This window comes from Protopterus annectens, chromosome 14.part0 (assembly GCF_019279795.1).
Source record: "Protopterus annectens isolate FY-2018-M chromosome 14.part0, PAN1.0, whole genome shotgun sequence".
In the NCBI taxonomy this organism is placed as follows: domain Eukaryota; kingdom Metazoa; phylum Chordata; order Ceratodontiformes; family Protopteridae; genus Protopterus; species Protopterus annectens.
In genome coordinates, this window is record NC_056748.1 from 861,101,285 (window position 1) to 861,117,980 (window position 16,696).

The window sequence follows — 16,696 nt, forward strand, 5'->3', positions numbered from 1 at the left end:
CTTCAAGAAGTATACCAAGTTTAGTAAGCATTATCTACCCTTACACCAAAGCCAAACTGGGTCAGGTCAAGAGTTTAAAGACTACCTATATGTCCTTGTTTATAAGGTTTGTGATGATTCTTTCCATGGCCTTGCAAATAAGGCTGGTTAGGCTTATGGGTCTACAGTTCCTCACCTGATGGACCCCCCCCCCCCTTTGTGCAAGGGGATTACAGTTACTGTTCTACACTCTGCAGGAACAAAATCAGTGCTCAGGCTATGGTTAAAGAGAGTGACAAGTGGATCTGCTAGGTCATATTTTAGGTTGTTTAGTAAGCAGCTTAGGATGTTATCTGGTACCACAGAGGGCATGTTTTTGGCCTTGGAGACCATGGACATGACCTGCTCAATGTAGATACTGGGGAAAGGACAGGTGTCAGGTATGCTTTAGGGTATGGATGGTGGTGACGGGGGTGAAGTTTGCACCAAATCTGTCAGCTAACAGGTATGGAATTTCCTCAAGGTCAGTGGGAGTATTACCATTCACTACGAGATCAGCACATAGCTGGGTATTCCCTTTTAGAAACTGGATGTAGCTAAAGAATGCCTTATGAGTTCTTTAGCTAGGGTAGATAATTTAGCCTCATAACTAGCTTTAGAGGCGATTACCAGATATATGATTTGCTTGTGGAGGGTATTCTTTCTCTGCTGCCTACATTCCCTCTTGTTTTTAGATAACAGTTTCTTCCTTTTGTTATAGGTTCATAGGTTCATACTAGGCTATCTGCCCTACAGCATTTATAAGCCTAGCCAGAGTGTGTTTGGCTTTCGCCACCCATTTTAAATGAATTTTGCTATGCCCTTTTTCGAGGTTAGTATACTGTACCTCTGTCTAACAGTGATACAGAAGTGATACCCGGGGTAAACCTACGATCTCCCATCCACTCATCAAGATTCCTCTTGAAGAGAGTCAATGAGGGACTCTGCCTAACCTGGACTGGGATTTTATTCCAGAGTGAAGGGAGCCTCTGGGTTATGAATCTGTCCCTCCAGCATGTCCTATTTATTTCAGTGTTGAGGTTCAAGTCTCTTGAGCGTGTAGCTCGATGGGATTTGGATTTTCTGAGGTGCAGCATGTCCATTAATTCCGGGTTGGACATGGCTTTATACGTCAGGCACAGATCGCCTCTGAGCAGGCGGTATGCCACTGAGTAGAGCTGGAGTTTCTTTAACCGGGCAGCATATGGCATCTGTTTGAGCCCTTTGATCCTCTTGGTGAGGTACTTTTGGGGTCTTTCCAGTTGCTGCAGTTGTCTGGTAAGGTACATCCCAAAAGGGGCATTGTACTCAATTATGGGCCTGATGAGGGATGAGTAAAGAGGCACGATGACCTCCCTGATCTAGATGTGAATCCCTTCATGATTAGGTGGGCTATATAAAATGTTTTTCTAACCACTTTGGCCACGTGGTTTTCAAATGAGAGATTGCTATCAACTTGGGTCCCCAGGTCCCTAATTACTTCTTCCGTACTTAATGGATTACCACCTATGTGGTAATTTGTGTGCACTTTGTTTTTGCCAAAGGGGATGACTATACACTTTTTGGCATTTAGCTTGAGGCCATGGCTCTGGCACCAGTTGTCTGTTTCTATGAGGCCCTTTTGTAGGATGCTTGTGTCGGCTGGAGAGTCAATTATGGCGCCTAGTTTGCAGTCATCTGCGAACTTGGTCAGCCACAGTCCTTCCGTGTTGGCCTGTACCTCCGAAAAATATATACCAAATAAGAGAGGTCCCAGGACTGAGCCTTGTGGGACACCACTTGTAACTGATTTGGAGTCTGACATGGCTCCACCAATTCTAACCATGTGGGTTCTGTCCTTGAGCCAGTTTGCAACCCATCTAGTGACATAGGGGTTTATATTTAAGCTGGTGAGCTTATCTATAATGTCTGAGTGGGGTATTGCATCGAAGGCTTTTGCGAGGTCCAGGTAGGCTGTGTGGACCACCTTCCCCTCGTCAATGGCCTTGGTGACTGTTTCAAAGAAATTGACCAGGTTTAAGAGGCAGGATCTGCCCTTAACAAAGCCGAACTTGGTAGGATCCAGTGTCTGTAGGTCCCCATTATCTTTATTTATGAGGTCCATGATGATCCTTTCCATAGCTTTGCAGACCAAGCTAGTCAGGCTTATGGGGCGATAGTTTCCAGAATCCGTTGAGGCACCACCTTTGTGGAGAGGGACCACTGATGCTGTACACCACTCTTTGGGTACATATCCTGTAGTAAGGCTGAGATTGAACAGTAGTTTTATGTTTGGGTTTAGCTCTTCTTGGAGTTCATGTAGGACGCAGCCCGGGACACCGTCTGGTCCCATTGATGCTGTGTTTTTTGCTTTGGAGAGGGTGGCTCTTACCTGAGCATCTGAGATGTCGGGGGCAGCACTCTGCTGGGATAGATATTTGCCCTTTTGGTGGGGAGGAGGGGAGAAGTTTGCGCTGAACCTGTCAGCTAGGATGTTGGCAATGTCTGTGGGTTCAGTGTATTTTTTGTCATTTTGGACTAATTCTGAGCATATCTGGGAATTCCCACACAGGTTCCTAACATAACTAAAGAAAGCCTTGTGATTATCCTTAGTGTCCTGTGCAATTTTTCTCTCAAAGCTGGCCTTAGACGATTTTATGAGTGCCCGTAGTTTTTTGCTAATACTGATCAGAGATGCCTTCCCTTTTTGGGATTTTGCTCTATCATGTAGTAGCTTCCTCCTTCTATTGTATAGTTTGTTTATGACTGGGGTCCACCAGACAGGACGCCTGCCTTTGGAGGATTGGGTCTTGGTTTTATTTGGGATTGCATGATCCATGCATACCTGAAGGTGTTCACAGAATGCGTTTATAAAGGATTCTGTGGTGTGGGCCGTATTTTCCACAGGCCCGGGGGCTTTGAAGGATTCCACGTCAGTTTTGAGGAGTGTGAAATTTGCTTTAGAGAAGTTTTTCACTGTGGTTTTCTGGGCAGGGGGTGGGGTCGTGATGTGAATATCCAGTGAGATTAGTTTATGGTCTGATCTTACCAGTGAGGGATACACTTCTGGTCTGGAGCATAGAGCCCCCATGTTGGTGATGATCAGGTCAAGTATGTTTTCCCCTCTTGTTGGAGTGGTAACAAGTTGTTCCATAGCATTTGAGTTTATAAATTCTAGGAACCTTTGGGCTAGGTTGTTGGAGCTAGAGTAATGCTCCCAGTCTATGTTTGGGTAGTTGAAGTCGCCCAATATAATGGTGTTTGGAGAGACCTTCATATTTTCCAGTGTTCTCAGGAAGGCCGAGTGGGGTTCCTGGGTTTGGGAGGGTGGCCTGTAGCAGGCTATAAACTGGAAGGCAGTTTTACCCACTGTTAGTTGCACATGGATAGTCTCCGATGCTTCGTGCTGTGCCACCAACCTGGAGGTGTGGGTATCTTTGACGAATATTGATACTCCCCCTCCTTTTGTGGTTCGGTCCAAGTTTTGGGGCCGAAAAGCATGGTATTAGGTATAACCTGGTAGGGCTGGGGTGCTCTCGGGAGCCTTGAACCAGGTTTCTGTTACTGCACAGATATCGATGTTCTCCATGCTAAGGAGAGTTTCGAGTGCGTGCATCTTGAGGTTTAGACTTCTGGCATTGAGTAGCATTACACTTAGTTTCTTATCCCTTGTGATACCTATGGAGGTGGGTTTGTCTTTTGAGCCCTGCCTAAAAAAGGCACTATGGGGGTGGCAAGAGCCTTCGCCAGTATAAGAAAGCCCAGGGGTGGCAGGTGCAAGCCGTCCCTAGCGAAGCATCGTGGCTTGTCGAGCATGTCATCCCAGGCTGACAGGCATTGGATCCCCTTTGAATGACACCAATACTTAAGCCAATTGTTGAAATTGATCATCTTGTCTTCATATTGTGGCATCATTCTTGGTGAGGGTAAGATGCTACTCAAGGTCAGGGTCATACCTGCCTGGGCTACATGCTCAGAGAGCTCCTCTATGTCTCTTTTCATGTAGTCCAAGGAGGTACGTCTCAGGTCATTCACACCAGCATGGACAATGACTGAGTCATATTTGTACTTGCCTTGGAGTGACCTGAGTGCTTGTGTTATGTGGCGGATCCTAGCGCCCGACAGGCAGCTCACCATGACCTTCTCCTTGTTCAGCCTGGTGAGTGGGATGTCAGTGTGCCTGACGATAGAGTCACCTATTACAAGTGTATCAGGTGTGTTGTTTAGCCTTAAGGGCTGTGACTGTTCGGCACACTGGCTTTGGGAGCTATGTGTTGCACGTGTTTTGTTTTGGGGTAGCGGTTGCTTGGGTGTCTGCTTTGGAGGTCTCTGCTGCTTAGGCAGATTTTTATTTAGAGCCTCCGAGTATGTTTTTGTGTGTTTATGTGTTTGGTTTGCTGTCGTGGTAGGTCTATCTGAGACTGGAATTGTAGTGAGTGTGGTTTCCTTCTCCTCCTGACTGGTTACGCCAGTACTGAGTTGTATATGAGTTATATAACCTGTTTATACTAGAGGTCCATCAGGGAAGCTTTTATTGGGAGGACTTGGTTTGGATCCTGTCAGGTACAGCAGAGTCACTACAGTTGTTTAAGTGGTTATGCAAAGAGTTTGTGACTCCTTTGCATAGCAGTCATTTTTGGCTGTGTTAGCAGGGGGTTTGAAACTTTTCAAACAATCACTTAGTAGGCTATAGTTTGTTTTGTAGAGGTTTCTCATTTTTACTGATCTTGTGGAGGTGTCAGGTCTGTTTGTTACTTTGAATGAGAGAGATTTGTGGTTTGACCTTATTAGGGAGGGCAGAAAACAGGGGGTAGTGCAGTGATCCCCCATACTGATGAGCACTAAGTCCAGAACATTTGACCCCCTTGTGGAGGTGCAGACTGTTTCAGAGCATTTGTATTAACAAAGTCCAGGAACTTCGGGGTGATTGATCTTGCGCTTTTGTACGTTGCCCACTCGACGGCTGAAATCTCCCATGATCAAGGTGTATGGCTGTATAGTGAGTGCCTCAAGCAAGTACAAGTAGGTGGTGTGCTTCTAATGGTTCATGGTGGGGGACCTGTAGCTATCAATGATGTGGTAAGGTATTTTACCTATAGTTATTTGGACCTGGGGTAGCTCAAGACAGTCATATGGTTTCAAAATTGTTGTAATAGTGTTTTTGACATTAAGAAATTAAAGAGGGGTTTATGAACTAGTGGTTGGGAATGTTTTGTTAAAGTACAGATTACTAGTGGTGAAGTGCAACATATTCCATGTGTTATTAACGTAAGAGAGCTGACAGAATTTGTTAAATATTGGGGGCAACCAAAACATTTTCTTTGTATGGGGAAGGAGGGCATTTTATAGAAAATTGTGCAAAAAACTTTGACAGTGTGACGGAAAAGGGGCACTTGGTTAAAAATCATGCAGTTGCTTGTTCTAAATGTAATAGGACAGGACATCTGTGGACAGATTGTAAAGAGATACAGAATATTAATGAAACAGATATAATTTTTGAAAGTGATGCAACTGATGGGGAAGTTATTGATGAAAGTGGAAAAGAAAGTGTTTCTAATGTAAGTGTGAAAGAAAAAGAAGATGAGATACATAATCAACATTGTAGGACAGAGTGCATGTGCTGTATCATTAAGAAGCATTTCAAGGACTGGAAGTGCACATGTAAATAGCATGCATGTGCTGCACCCAGTACAATTTTGAGAGTGAGCATATATGAATGCAATAGCTAGTTTTATATAAGTTACCTAAGTTTGTAAGTTTCTATCGTGATGTGTTTGTACATAATAAAGCTGCTTGAACAGAACCCACAAAGACTCTTCAATTGTGGCCTGACTAGAAGAGTGACTGTGTCAGAACTGGCATTGCAGGGATTGATATTTGGAGCCACGAGGTGCAGAGATGACAGTGAAGGTAAACTAAGAGAAACAAGCATGAAAAAGAGCCAGAAAAGAACCAAAGGTAATGAAAACTTGCACAAATAGCTTATTTTATAAAAAAAAGATAAAACAGAGCATTACAAGGGCACAAACCGCAAAATTAAACAAGTGGGAGGTACAAAAGGTTTATTAACTAAGGGAAATTTTTAAGCTAAAATGTGTCAGTTTGGTGACTTAAAAGATGAGTTAATAAAAGACAGGCTTATGTGTGGTATTAATAGTGCTGCTGTGAGAAAGATTTTGCTTCATGACATTAATATCTCTATGGCTTTACTCAACGTTATTTGTGAAATCCATGAAGTTGCAGAAAAACACACAAGTATGCTTGCAAGTGACAAGAGCATGGTTTCAGCTGGTCTATATTAGAACACCGAATGTTCAAAATTTCGAGTGTTCTAATATCGACCCGTTTTCAGCGAATGCTGAAAATATCGAAGAAACAGAAAACCAAATTTTTTCCTAAGGAAATAATTTGGTTGTCCATTTCTGTTGCTTCAGTATTTTCAGCACTGTGGTGGAAAGTTATGGGTCAGGTTCAGGTAAATGTGCGATTGTGTGGACATGAGGGTTAGGGCGGAGTAGGTGAGTTAGGGTTAGGGCGCAGGTGAGGTGACTGTGCAATAGTGACGGACCCTAGGGTTAGGGTTTGGGTTAAGGTAAGTGGATAGTTTGTGGTGTATGTATAGTTTAGTGTAGGGTTAGGTGTAAGAGTTTAGGTGTATGTCTGTGGATTACTGTTTGTTTGGTGTGCTTGTGTTGTGTGTATGTGTTTTGGAACAGCAAATTTTTTCCCTAGGAAAAAATTCATTGTTCTGAATGTTCGATGTTTTAAATTTTCGATTCACAGGGTTCGATATTAGAACACTCGAAATTTTGAATGTTCGGTGTTCTAATATAGACCCATTTCAGCAGGCTCCAAAGCAAATGTAGATAGCATGTAAGACATGGCAAACAGAAGTAGGCCTAAGCACATGGCAGCCACAGCCCCTGCTGGTTCACCAGGGAAACCATGTAGCTTTCCAGTACGTTCTAAGAAAGCACTATGCTCAGTGGAGTACAAATGAGAATCAGCAAAATGTAGGTCCAGCTTTATTATTAACTGTTGCAACTGTGGTGTCAATCATGAGTCTAAAAGAGAGAAATGCTTAGCATTTGGTCAGCAATGTCACAAGTGTAAAAAATGGAACCATTTTCAAAAATGTTGCAAATTAAGTAAATCCCACACAGTTGTAAAGAAGGGTTACTCAAAAAAAGCAAACTGATCAGTGGAGTTGCAGTAGTCTACTTTCTATGTAGATGGTGCATCAGTAATTGGTGAAAGAGCTGACGTAGTGAATTTGTTGGCAAAGAGCGAAGGGTTTTGTACTGTCCAGATCAATGGTAAATCCACCAAGTTTAAAGTAGACACTGGCTGAAAGTGTAGCGTTATATCAGCAGGCACTTTTGCTAAGGTGAGAACTAATGAGCAACTCAATGTGGCCAGTAGTGCGAAACTTGTTGCTTATGGAGGTGAAGAAATTCAAACCAAAGGCTCAGTGATGCTTTCATGTTATTTGGCTAAGAACTGTTGCAATTTGTTGATCTACGTAGTTGGAAGACCTGTGCAGTCATTACTGGGTCTCAGAGACAGTTTGAGAATGAATCTGCTTTCTTTTACCAAATAAGTTCATCATATAAGTGCATATCATAGTTCCAATTTTTCCGAAGTCATTTTCCTCAGAGTATGCTGATGTTTTTGATGACAAGTTGGGCAAACTTCCAGTTATGTATTCTATGAAATTAGACCAAGAGGTCACTCCCATAGTCAGACCAGCAAGAAAAGTTCCGATAGCTATGCAGAATAAAGTCAAAGCTCAGCTGGATAAAATGGTGCAGCAAGGTGTAATTTGTCCAGTTACAGAACCAACTGAATGGGTGTTGTCCATGGTAGCAACACACAAAAAAGGCATAGACAAAATCAGAATATGTACTGACCCAAGAGATCTGAACAAAGCACTGAAAAGACCACATCATCCAATGCGTACAGTCAAAGAGGTAAAGATCTGATACCGAATGCCACTGTTTTTTTCTGACTTGGATGCAAACAGTTCATTTTGGCAAGTGATGCTTGATCGCAAATCCTCATTACTGACCACTTTTTGTACCCCATTTGGCAGATACAGATTCCTAAAGATGCAATTTCAAATAAATTTTGCAAGTGAAGTCTTTCTGCATGCAACAGAGCAAATTTTTTCAGGTTACCCTTGTGCTATAGTAGTAGATGATTTATTGGTTGGCGGCAATAGTGAAGCAGAGCATGACAGAAACCTAAAGAGAGTTCTAGACAGAGCACATGATGTGAACTTAAAGCACAATCCTCTGAAGTGTAAATTCAGACTACCAGAAGTTACATATGTAGGCCATTTATTTACCAGCACTGGCTTGAGACCAGATCCGATCAAGCAAGCAGCTATTCTTGAGATGTCAGCACCAGATAATATTCAAGCTCTACAGAATTTCCTAGGCATGGTCAACTATTTAGGCAAGTTTATACCAGATTTCAGTAAGTTGACAGCACCTTTAAGAGAACTGATTTATTTATTTATTTATTACAGTTTGATGACTGGGATAGTCCACTGGGAAGAGCCCATTTTCAGTGGAGGCCCGGGATATAGACAATTTTTTTTAGTTATACAAAAGTAAATAAAGCAGTAAACAGTGAAAAATACAGAGATGATATACAATTTGTTAAGAAAAAAAGACATAACAATTCTAATCCTAGGTAATGATTTCCAAAAGTGAGATTCATGTAGTCTAAACATATTAAAAGTAAAGGCATTTCAGATGAAAAAAAAACTAGTAAGTAAAACATTTATGCTCAGATAAAAAACAAGCTTTTTTTATTTATTTTTTTGGAAGTTAGAAATATGAGGAGAGGACAGAGAGAAGAAGGCGAGGGGGAGGTAAAAGGTGGTATATAGTGGAGAAAGGGAGTGGGTTGGGGGAAGTTTAGAAATTTATGAGGTATAGGGAAGGAGAGGAAGTAGAGGCAAAAGGTAAGAGAGAACAGTGATAGAAGGTTGAGGTAGACAGTGCATGGGAGATGGTGTTAAAAGAGTTTATGAAGGTTGAGGTATACAGTGCATGGGAGATGGTGTTAGAGTTTATGTGGTAGGGGTGCAGGAACATTCCCACTTTGAAAGGAGGTGAGACTGGAGAAGAGTTTTGAAGTTTGAGTGGCTCTGAGTATTTTGAAGGATGATAGGGAGAGAATTACAGAGTTTAGCTAGGGAGCAGGATAACAGTAGGTGGCCAAGGGGTCGACGAGGCTTATATATGTTTAGAAGATTGTGGTTTTCTGATCTTAGAAAGCAGTTGAGAATGTAGGGGAGTAAAGAGGTGGACAGAGAAGGACAACTAGAAAGTCTGAATATGACCTTGTGAGCAGTACTAAGTCTAAGGAGTTTGAGGTAGTTAGGAAGTTCAAGCCATTTCAGGGAGTGGAGAGAGAGAGGCAGTGATGCAATGAGTTTCTGGAGTTGGTGGCAAATTTGGAGATTTTATTGTAACAGGCTTCCAACTTGGCCTGTAAGCCTAGCTGAAGATTAGTGAATAGGGAGGCCCTGTACATAAGAGAGGGAAGAATGCAAGTAGAGGTAAAGGTGTGTCTGGTGGAGGGATTTTTTGGTGAGTTTTTTTGATATTAGTTTGGATATGGATGCCAAATTTTAGATTTTCATCAATTATGACACAGAGCAGTTTGATATGTGATGCCATTTCTATGGGGCTGTTATTCTGAGCAATTACTGTAAAAGAGTTTTTGTCGATACTGGTATTTTTGGATGGGGAGAAGATCATTAACTTTGTTTTATTGGCATTTTGATGACACTGCAATGCACAAAAAAGTTACACGGTCTTGGTTGGAACTGCACCAGAAGGCATTTGAAGGCCTTAAGCAGAAAACTACTACCTTAGCTACATTAAGATACTATGATGTCAATAAACCCATCACTCTTTCCTATGATGCTTCAAAATTTGGTCTTGGCACAGTTATTCTTCAAGAAGGCAGACCAGTAGCCTACGTATCTAGAACACTTACCCAAACTGAAATACAATATGCTCAGATTGAGAAAGAACTTTTTGGCAATAGTATTTGCATGTTCCAAGTTTCATGATTATATTTATGGTCAAGCTATTCAGATTGAAACTGATCACCAACCTCTAGTTACTATTCTAAAAAAGCCTATGCATTAAGCTCTAGTAAGATTAGAAAGAATGATGTTCAAAAAGTGCAACTTCAAAATAGTTTACACAAAAGGCAAACTTCTTTATCTGGCTGATACCTTATCCACATCGCCCAGAAATACAACAGGACAGAGTGGCACAGAGAATTTTGACTTTGATGTAATGGCAGTGTGTAATTTCTCAAGATCCTTGAAAGTTTATTTCACTGAATTTGAATTCACCCAGACCAAATTGCTGAAAACTCAAATCATTGAAAACTCATTTCACCAAAGTACTGGCACTGTGTATAGTACTTTAAATCAAGTAAAAGGTATATGCCCTTTTCCCCACTGTAGTGTGATCCTGGAGTTAGTATTTATAGTTGGGGGGGTGTGGGGTACAGCCCCCCACACTGGGTGGTGTCGGGGGCAGGCCCCCCACCCAGGTTGGTTTTATATATTTCACCAAAAGCTTCAAAACAATATATTTTAAACCATAGATATTCATACATACACCACCAATGACTAACTCTTTCTAAAAGACAACATATACCCAAACTAACTGGGGGGGGGGGCAATGCCTGCCACACCCCCACACACACACACACACTCTAACTATACATACTAACTCCAGGATCACACTACAGTGGGGAAAAGGGCATATGCCTTTTACTTGCTTTACAGTACTCCACACAGTGCCAGTACTTCACTTCAGTGAAATGAGATTCAGTGAAATGAGTTTTCAGTAATTTAAGCTTTCAGCGACTTGGTCAGGGTGAATTCAAATTCAGTGAAATAAGCTTTCAATGAAACTAAGTAGACCCATATATATCTATAAATATATATATATATATATATATATATATATATATATATATATATATATATGCACATGCATACATATGCATTTAAATATTTAGGATATCGTGGGGTCGAGGCTGAATTCTTTTTGAAGAGGAATAGTTCATAATAAATTAGAAAAAGAGGGTTGAATAAAAAAAAAACACTTTTTCTAGCTTCATTAAGTTCGCAGTCATTTTACAAAAATAATACTGTGGTTAAGTGTTTGCAATGCAAATACAGAGACTGGCAGGATAAATCAAAAAAGAAGGAAATATTAAGAATAAAGGTGAAATGAAAGAATGGAAAAACAAGATTAAAGCTTGGAAGGCAGATATAAATGTTTTTGAAAGAAATGGAAAAATATACTATAAACACATTACGCTGATTTATTTTTATATTTTTATATTAATCCTTGGGAGAATATTTCTAAAGATGTTTTATTAGCTATTAGAAGTACACAATTAAGATTTAAACAGCTGAAGGAAGGCAAAGATTTTTATTGAAATTAATGCTTAAAAATAACCTGTTAAAGGTGATATGAAATATAAAAATAAGTTGGGCACTGTCATAATTGTAATGTACTGGAAACAATGGAAGATGTACCTTTTGAATGTCCTATTGTTTAGAGTTTATAGCACTGTATTTGTAGCAGAATGAATTGTCTTCATTAGCACAGACATCCATGACTAATGTATTATACAGTTATCTCCTGTTTTTTTTCAGACGGAAAGGGAATATCAAGACAAGTTATGTATTGCTGTCATTTATCACATTTGAAAAGCAAGAAAAAGGATTTTGCAAATTCTGGGGTGTAGAAAATACTCTGAAGTGTATTACATTGTGGTTATGGTATAAAGGATGGGGAAGTTTAAAAAAACAGGAGAACAAAACGTAACCTGAGCTACCACCAACTCAAGCAAATGGGACCTCAGTTTTGCATCTCATCTGAAAGGACTGCACACTCAGGAAAGCAGCATCTCCTTATTCTGGACTCTAATAAAGTACCCTTACTCTTTTTGAGAGGTGCCATGGGATCTCTTTTTATCCATCTGACCTACTACCAAGCGAAGGAGATGGTGCCTCAATTTTACATCTCATCTGAAAGGATGGTACACTCAGGAATTCAGCAATCCCCTTAGTCTGTACTAAAGTGTCAGCAATCAATCTACCTAGTGTGGGAATAAAACCTACAGCCTTCTGCATGAAATGTAAGTGTGCTACCTGTTGCAATACTGACACTGACTACATCCATGTGACTTTAATCAAACAGGAAGAGTCAACTACACATGGTAGAACCCACTGTTGCTGCACATATTTCTAGTGCTACGCTAAGAACTTTGACAGTAAAGAAGTCTTCCACTTATCCATAAGGGTAAGTGATACCAGACAATCTATTTGGAGACATGCAGCTGGCTTGTTCCACCTGAAAAATACTCATTTGTTTGCATTTTTTGGAAATGTCAAACTTTTCTGGTGCTGGCTTTATTTTTCCAATTTTTCCTGGTGCAATATAGAAGGTTTGATGGCCTACTATGAACTCTTCAACATAAATAAATCTAAGAATGGCTACTGTAGAAGTGGGATAACAAAGGCATCCTTTAGTTCAGATAGAAAATCCCTTTCCTCAGTACAGATCTAACAATCTGGAAAACAACTGAACCTATCAATTCCAAATTAGATGATATTAGGTGGTGAGGCTAGGGTCCAACATTATGCAGATGGGGATAAACTTAAGATCAATCAATTCATAGCAATCTTCTTATATGAAACTCAACTAAACCAGTCTGGTGACCTTTGGACTGGGACATCTACCAGTGCACTGGATGGAAGTTTGTAAAGATGTGAGCACTGACTTAGAATCAGAGGCTGAAATTCTCTCACGTTGCCAAGACGTCATGGGCTACACTCATGATCAACTACCTGTAACAGTATCTGGTCATTTTGATGCAAGAGAGGATCACCTTTACAGAGCCAATACCTTCTTAGGGAATAGTTTTTTTAATTAGTACCTAACTCTGTAATATAAAAAGAATACCTTTAAGAATATAGCTTAATAAGAAGTAAAATTATGTTTTTTATTAGCAAATGAGAACAGTACTTAAGGTATATTCATGCAATTGAACTATTCCCTGCTGAAAAAAAGACATGACATTCTCCAAAAGTGCTGCTACATTTGAATTAAATCCAGCAACAACAAACAAGCAAACCTGATAACTTCAGAACATGATTTTAACCACTCACAAACTGTGCTATCAGTGATATTTATTAATGTTGATAAAAAAAATTAAGTTTAAATAAAATATATGCTACAGATTCACCCTCTTTCAGATCTGCACTTCAGCAATATCCTTCCTGCAAGCAAGAGGTCTGTTAACTCAGATCTCAGTTTGTAATGTCATTTGGAGAGAAGTAAAAACATATGTAATGGACTGCAAAATCTCTACTTTGAAAATAACATACTCGCCTGATGAACAAATGACGTGGCATATGACATCTTTCGTGCAGTTGCCACTTCTGTAACTTTTGTCGTCCCTGCTAGCTGTTTGAGTTCTTCCTCCAGCTGGTCATAATAGTGTGAACGACGGTAGTAGAAGGCCAAAGGGTTTTTGTCACTAGTGTTGTCCACATCCAAACAAAGAACTAAAAACAACAGCAAATGGATGAAAGGCCATTCCTAATGCAACAGAAGCAGTGGTTCTGAGAGGTCTTATAAATACTATTTTTGTTCAAATAAATGTTACAGACTTCTATCATTTTAAGCAGACTGTTATTAATAGGCATAAGCATGTTATCTAATGGAATTCACCTCATTAAGACTCTAGGATTAAAACAACCAGAGCTTGCTTATTTTTTTCTGCGGATTTCTGGACAGGTACTAAGTGAGTAAAGCACCTACTCAGGGTAGAACAAGACATACTTCAGTACAAACATTTCAAAACAAAACAAAATACTCAAAGCATGTTTAACATTGATGAAAAGACTGGTACACAACCAACAGTAATGTACCAATGTTGAAGCTGGCAAAACTGCCCAGGAATCCCTACTCAAAGAAACCTAAACTGCCTTACTTAAAAATAGAGATGGTGATAATATACAGTAATCATCCAAAATGTTGGGAACCAGTTCAGCATATTCCAAAATTCAAAACACAGCGACTGAAAAAAAAAAAAAAGGCATGCATATAACAAGTCCGAGATGGTTGTCCAAGATGGTTATTTCTTGGAATATTCCCTTTTTCCCCACATATGGCAATCTCATAGATGGTATGTACAAGTTTGGGGGATGTAAGGGGCTTGCTCCCACAGAAAAACAAGCTTAAAGGAGAAGAATGAGGTTTGATATTCACTCTTCTGCATTTTTGCTCTTTTTTTCAGTTTCTCAGCACTTGTTATGACTACTGCCAGTATTTTAACAGGGAGCTGATATATATATATATATATATATATATATATATATATATTTCTTCATCACATTTGAGGAGGCCAGTACTTCCTTTAATGGTCACAGTGAGCTTCACAGCCACTCTTGCTGTTCTACCCTTTCTCTTTCCTGGAGATAAAAAGCTAATTTTAAGTTTATACAAAATAATGTAATCACTGAGTTTACCGATAGCTTTCTCTGAACAACAACAAAAGATCTGTGCTTTGCCCATATAAACATCTAATTTGCAAGCTTTGTTTTGGAATTGTAAAACTTTAAGCATGGCCTGTCCTGTGCAGTTCAGCTTTGTTAATCTGTATAACAAAGTTAAGGTTTTACATAAAGCACTGAAAAGTGTGTTTCAAGGAAACAAAAACTTGAACTTTTGGCTTATCTACTGACTGGTACAGATGTGGTTGTTAAAAATATTCTTGTTCTCTGGATGAAGACAATTTTTTTTCAAGATCTAGGGAGGAGGATTTAAACTCTATCACGGCAGGTCCCCGTGTAATGCTTCTAAAGAAGGTCCACTAAGTTATCTCCTCAAACTGTTAACATACCCATATGAACAGAATTCTTTGAAAAAGAAGACTCTAGTAGTGACTAAGACTTGTCAAACAACTACTTGCTTAGCTAAGTTTCTCATCATTGTGCAACACAAAAGGCCTTTGGCCTTTTTTCCCCAGATGGGGTGAGTTACAGACTGTGGGTATTTTGGCATCCTGACCAGAATAATGTGGAACACCATACAACCCTACAAATATAACAGCAAAATAATAAATAAATGCACATGGTAGGGTGTGCTAATTCAAATGGTAGGGTCATCCTAGTCATTAAGTAATATTCTCAAGGCTAATGCAGGTTTAACAGGCAAAGAATACAGAAATGTTAATCTACCAGTGTCTTACAAAATTCAAATGAGGTACAAATATTAATCGTACAAACTTCTTGAAGCATCTACTACTGAAAGTAGCCTTCACCTTTACAGGAATAAAGTAGGAATCACCTATGTCCTAGAAAAATGTAACTGCTTATTTTTAAACAAACTTTGACATCTTTTAGACATAAACATGCATTATTTGATTAGAATAACTGGTATCAGTGGATCAAGCAGTGTCAGTGGGTCCACAGGTAGTATGCTCACTTTTATGCTAAAAAGATCACAAGGTTGTGGGTTCTGTTCCCACTCCAGATGACTGGATTAATTTTTTCAAATTACTAGCAGTGAAATGTAGCATGAGCAGGTATTGCACTCCTAAGTGTGCCATCCTTCAGGTAAGATGCTAAACTGACACCCCAAATGCTTGAGCTGGAGGAACCTCAATTGGCTATAAAAGAACCCATGGCATCTACTGAAAACAGTAGTGAAAGTACCCAAATGTTCAGGCCAAACTCCCCTAGTAGCATACATACCACAAAATGTCTCCCCTGAATAGAGGCCACTTGCCTAGTGGGACTAACCAAGTCAGCAAAGGGCAACAAAAAGATAACTAAATAATACCTCCACTACTGCTGCTATGCTATAAAATGTTATTTGTAAGCGCTCTTCTTTAGTACTACATGGGGGTGATGCTCACTACAACTGGAATGCTAGAAAGGTCTTAAAAGCTTAGACAAGTTATCACCTGTAAATTTTATAACCACCTCTTTGGCAATATTATGAATCATTACATAAAAAAGAAATCAAATACACTGCTGTTATTATTTAAATGTTACACTTTAATCACTTTGTTGTGAATACATTGCGACGATGTGAGGTACTGCCATCTGTGCCAGGGAGAATAGGGCAGTTACAATTCTGTCTAGCAGCATACATATTCAGCTTAGTAAATCTGCAGTCAGACTTTCAGCTACATTAGAAAACTCTATTTAATGAGTAGATTTTATATATATAGTTGTCATAGCTTAAGGGAAACACACTTATTCAGAGCCTCACTGACATATAATAATTTTGTGATAGACAGTACTATTTAGTTACAATTACACTTGGTTATGTAATACTGCAGTAAACTATTGTGTTGACTTGGCTTCCTGATGACAATATTATTATTTGTACAGCTGCTGTTTCAGTATTTGATAAAAAAAGATGACTTGTATGCTATTATAGTACTTGGTTATGATTCTAATAGCAATGCATCTGCTATACTGACAATATAATATTTGGAAAGAACTATATACGTTTTACTTGCTATCAGTAGTTGTTTACTGTTGCTTTTAGTTATACTATGAAACATACACTAATAAATTTGATAGATATGCATTTCAAGATTCATATTTATATATATATAGATGTGTGTG

The 16,696-nt window shown here is 39.5% G+C and overlaps 1 protein-coding gene across 1 annotated transcript in view; it reads right to left on the bottom strand.

The window, feature by feature from the left end:
* The window catches only part of LOC122789302 (broad substrate specificity ATP-binding cassette transporter ABCG2-like), a 707,388-nt gene that overhangs the window by 383,590 nt on the left and 307,102 nt on the right, over window positions 1–16,696 (bottom strand). The window contains exon 9 of the mRNA XM_044056623.1: window positions 13,443–13,618. Coding sequence (XP_043912558.1) covers window positions 13,443–13,618 — 176 coding nt within the window. The remainder of the gene's footprint in view (window positions 1–13,442; window positions 13,619–16,696) is intronic.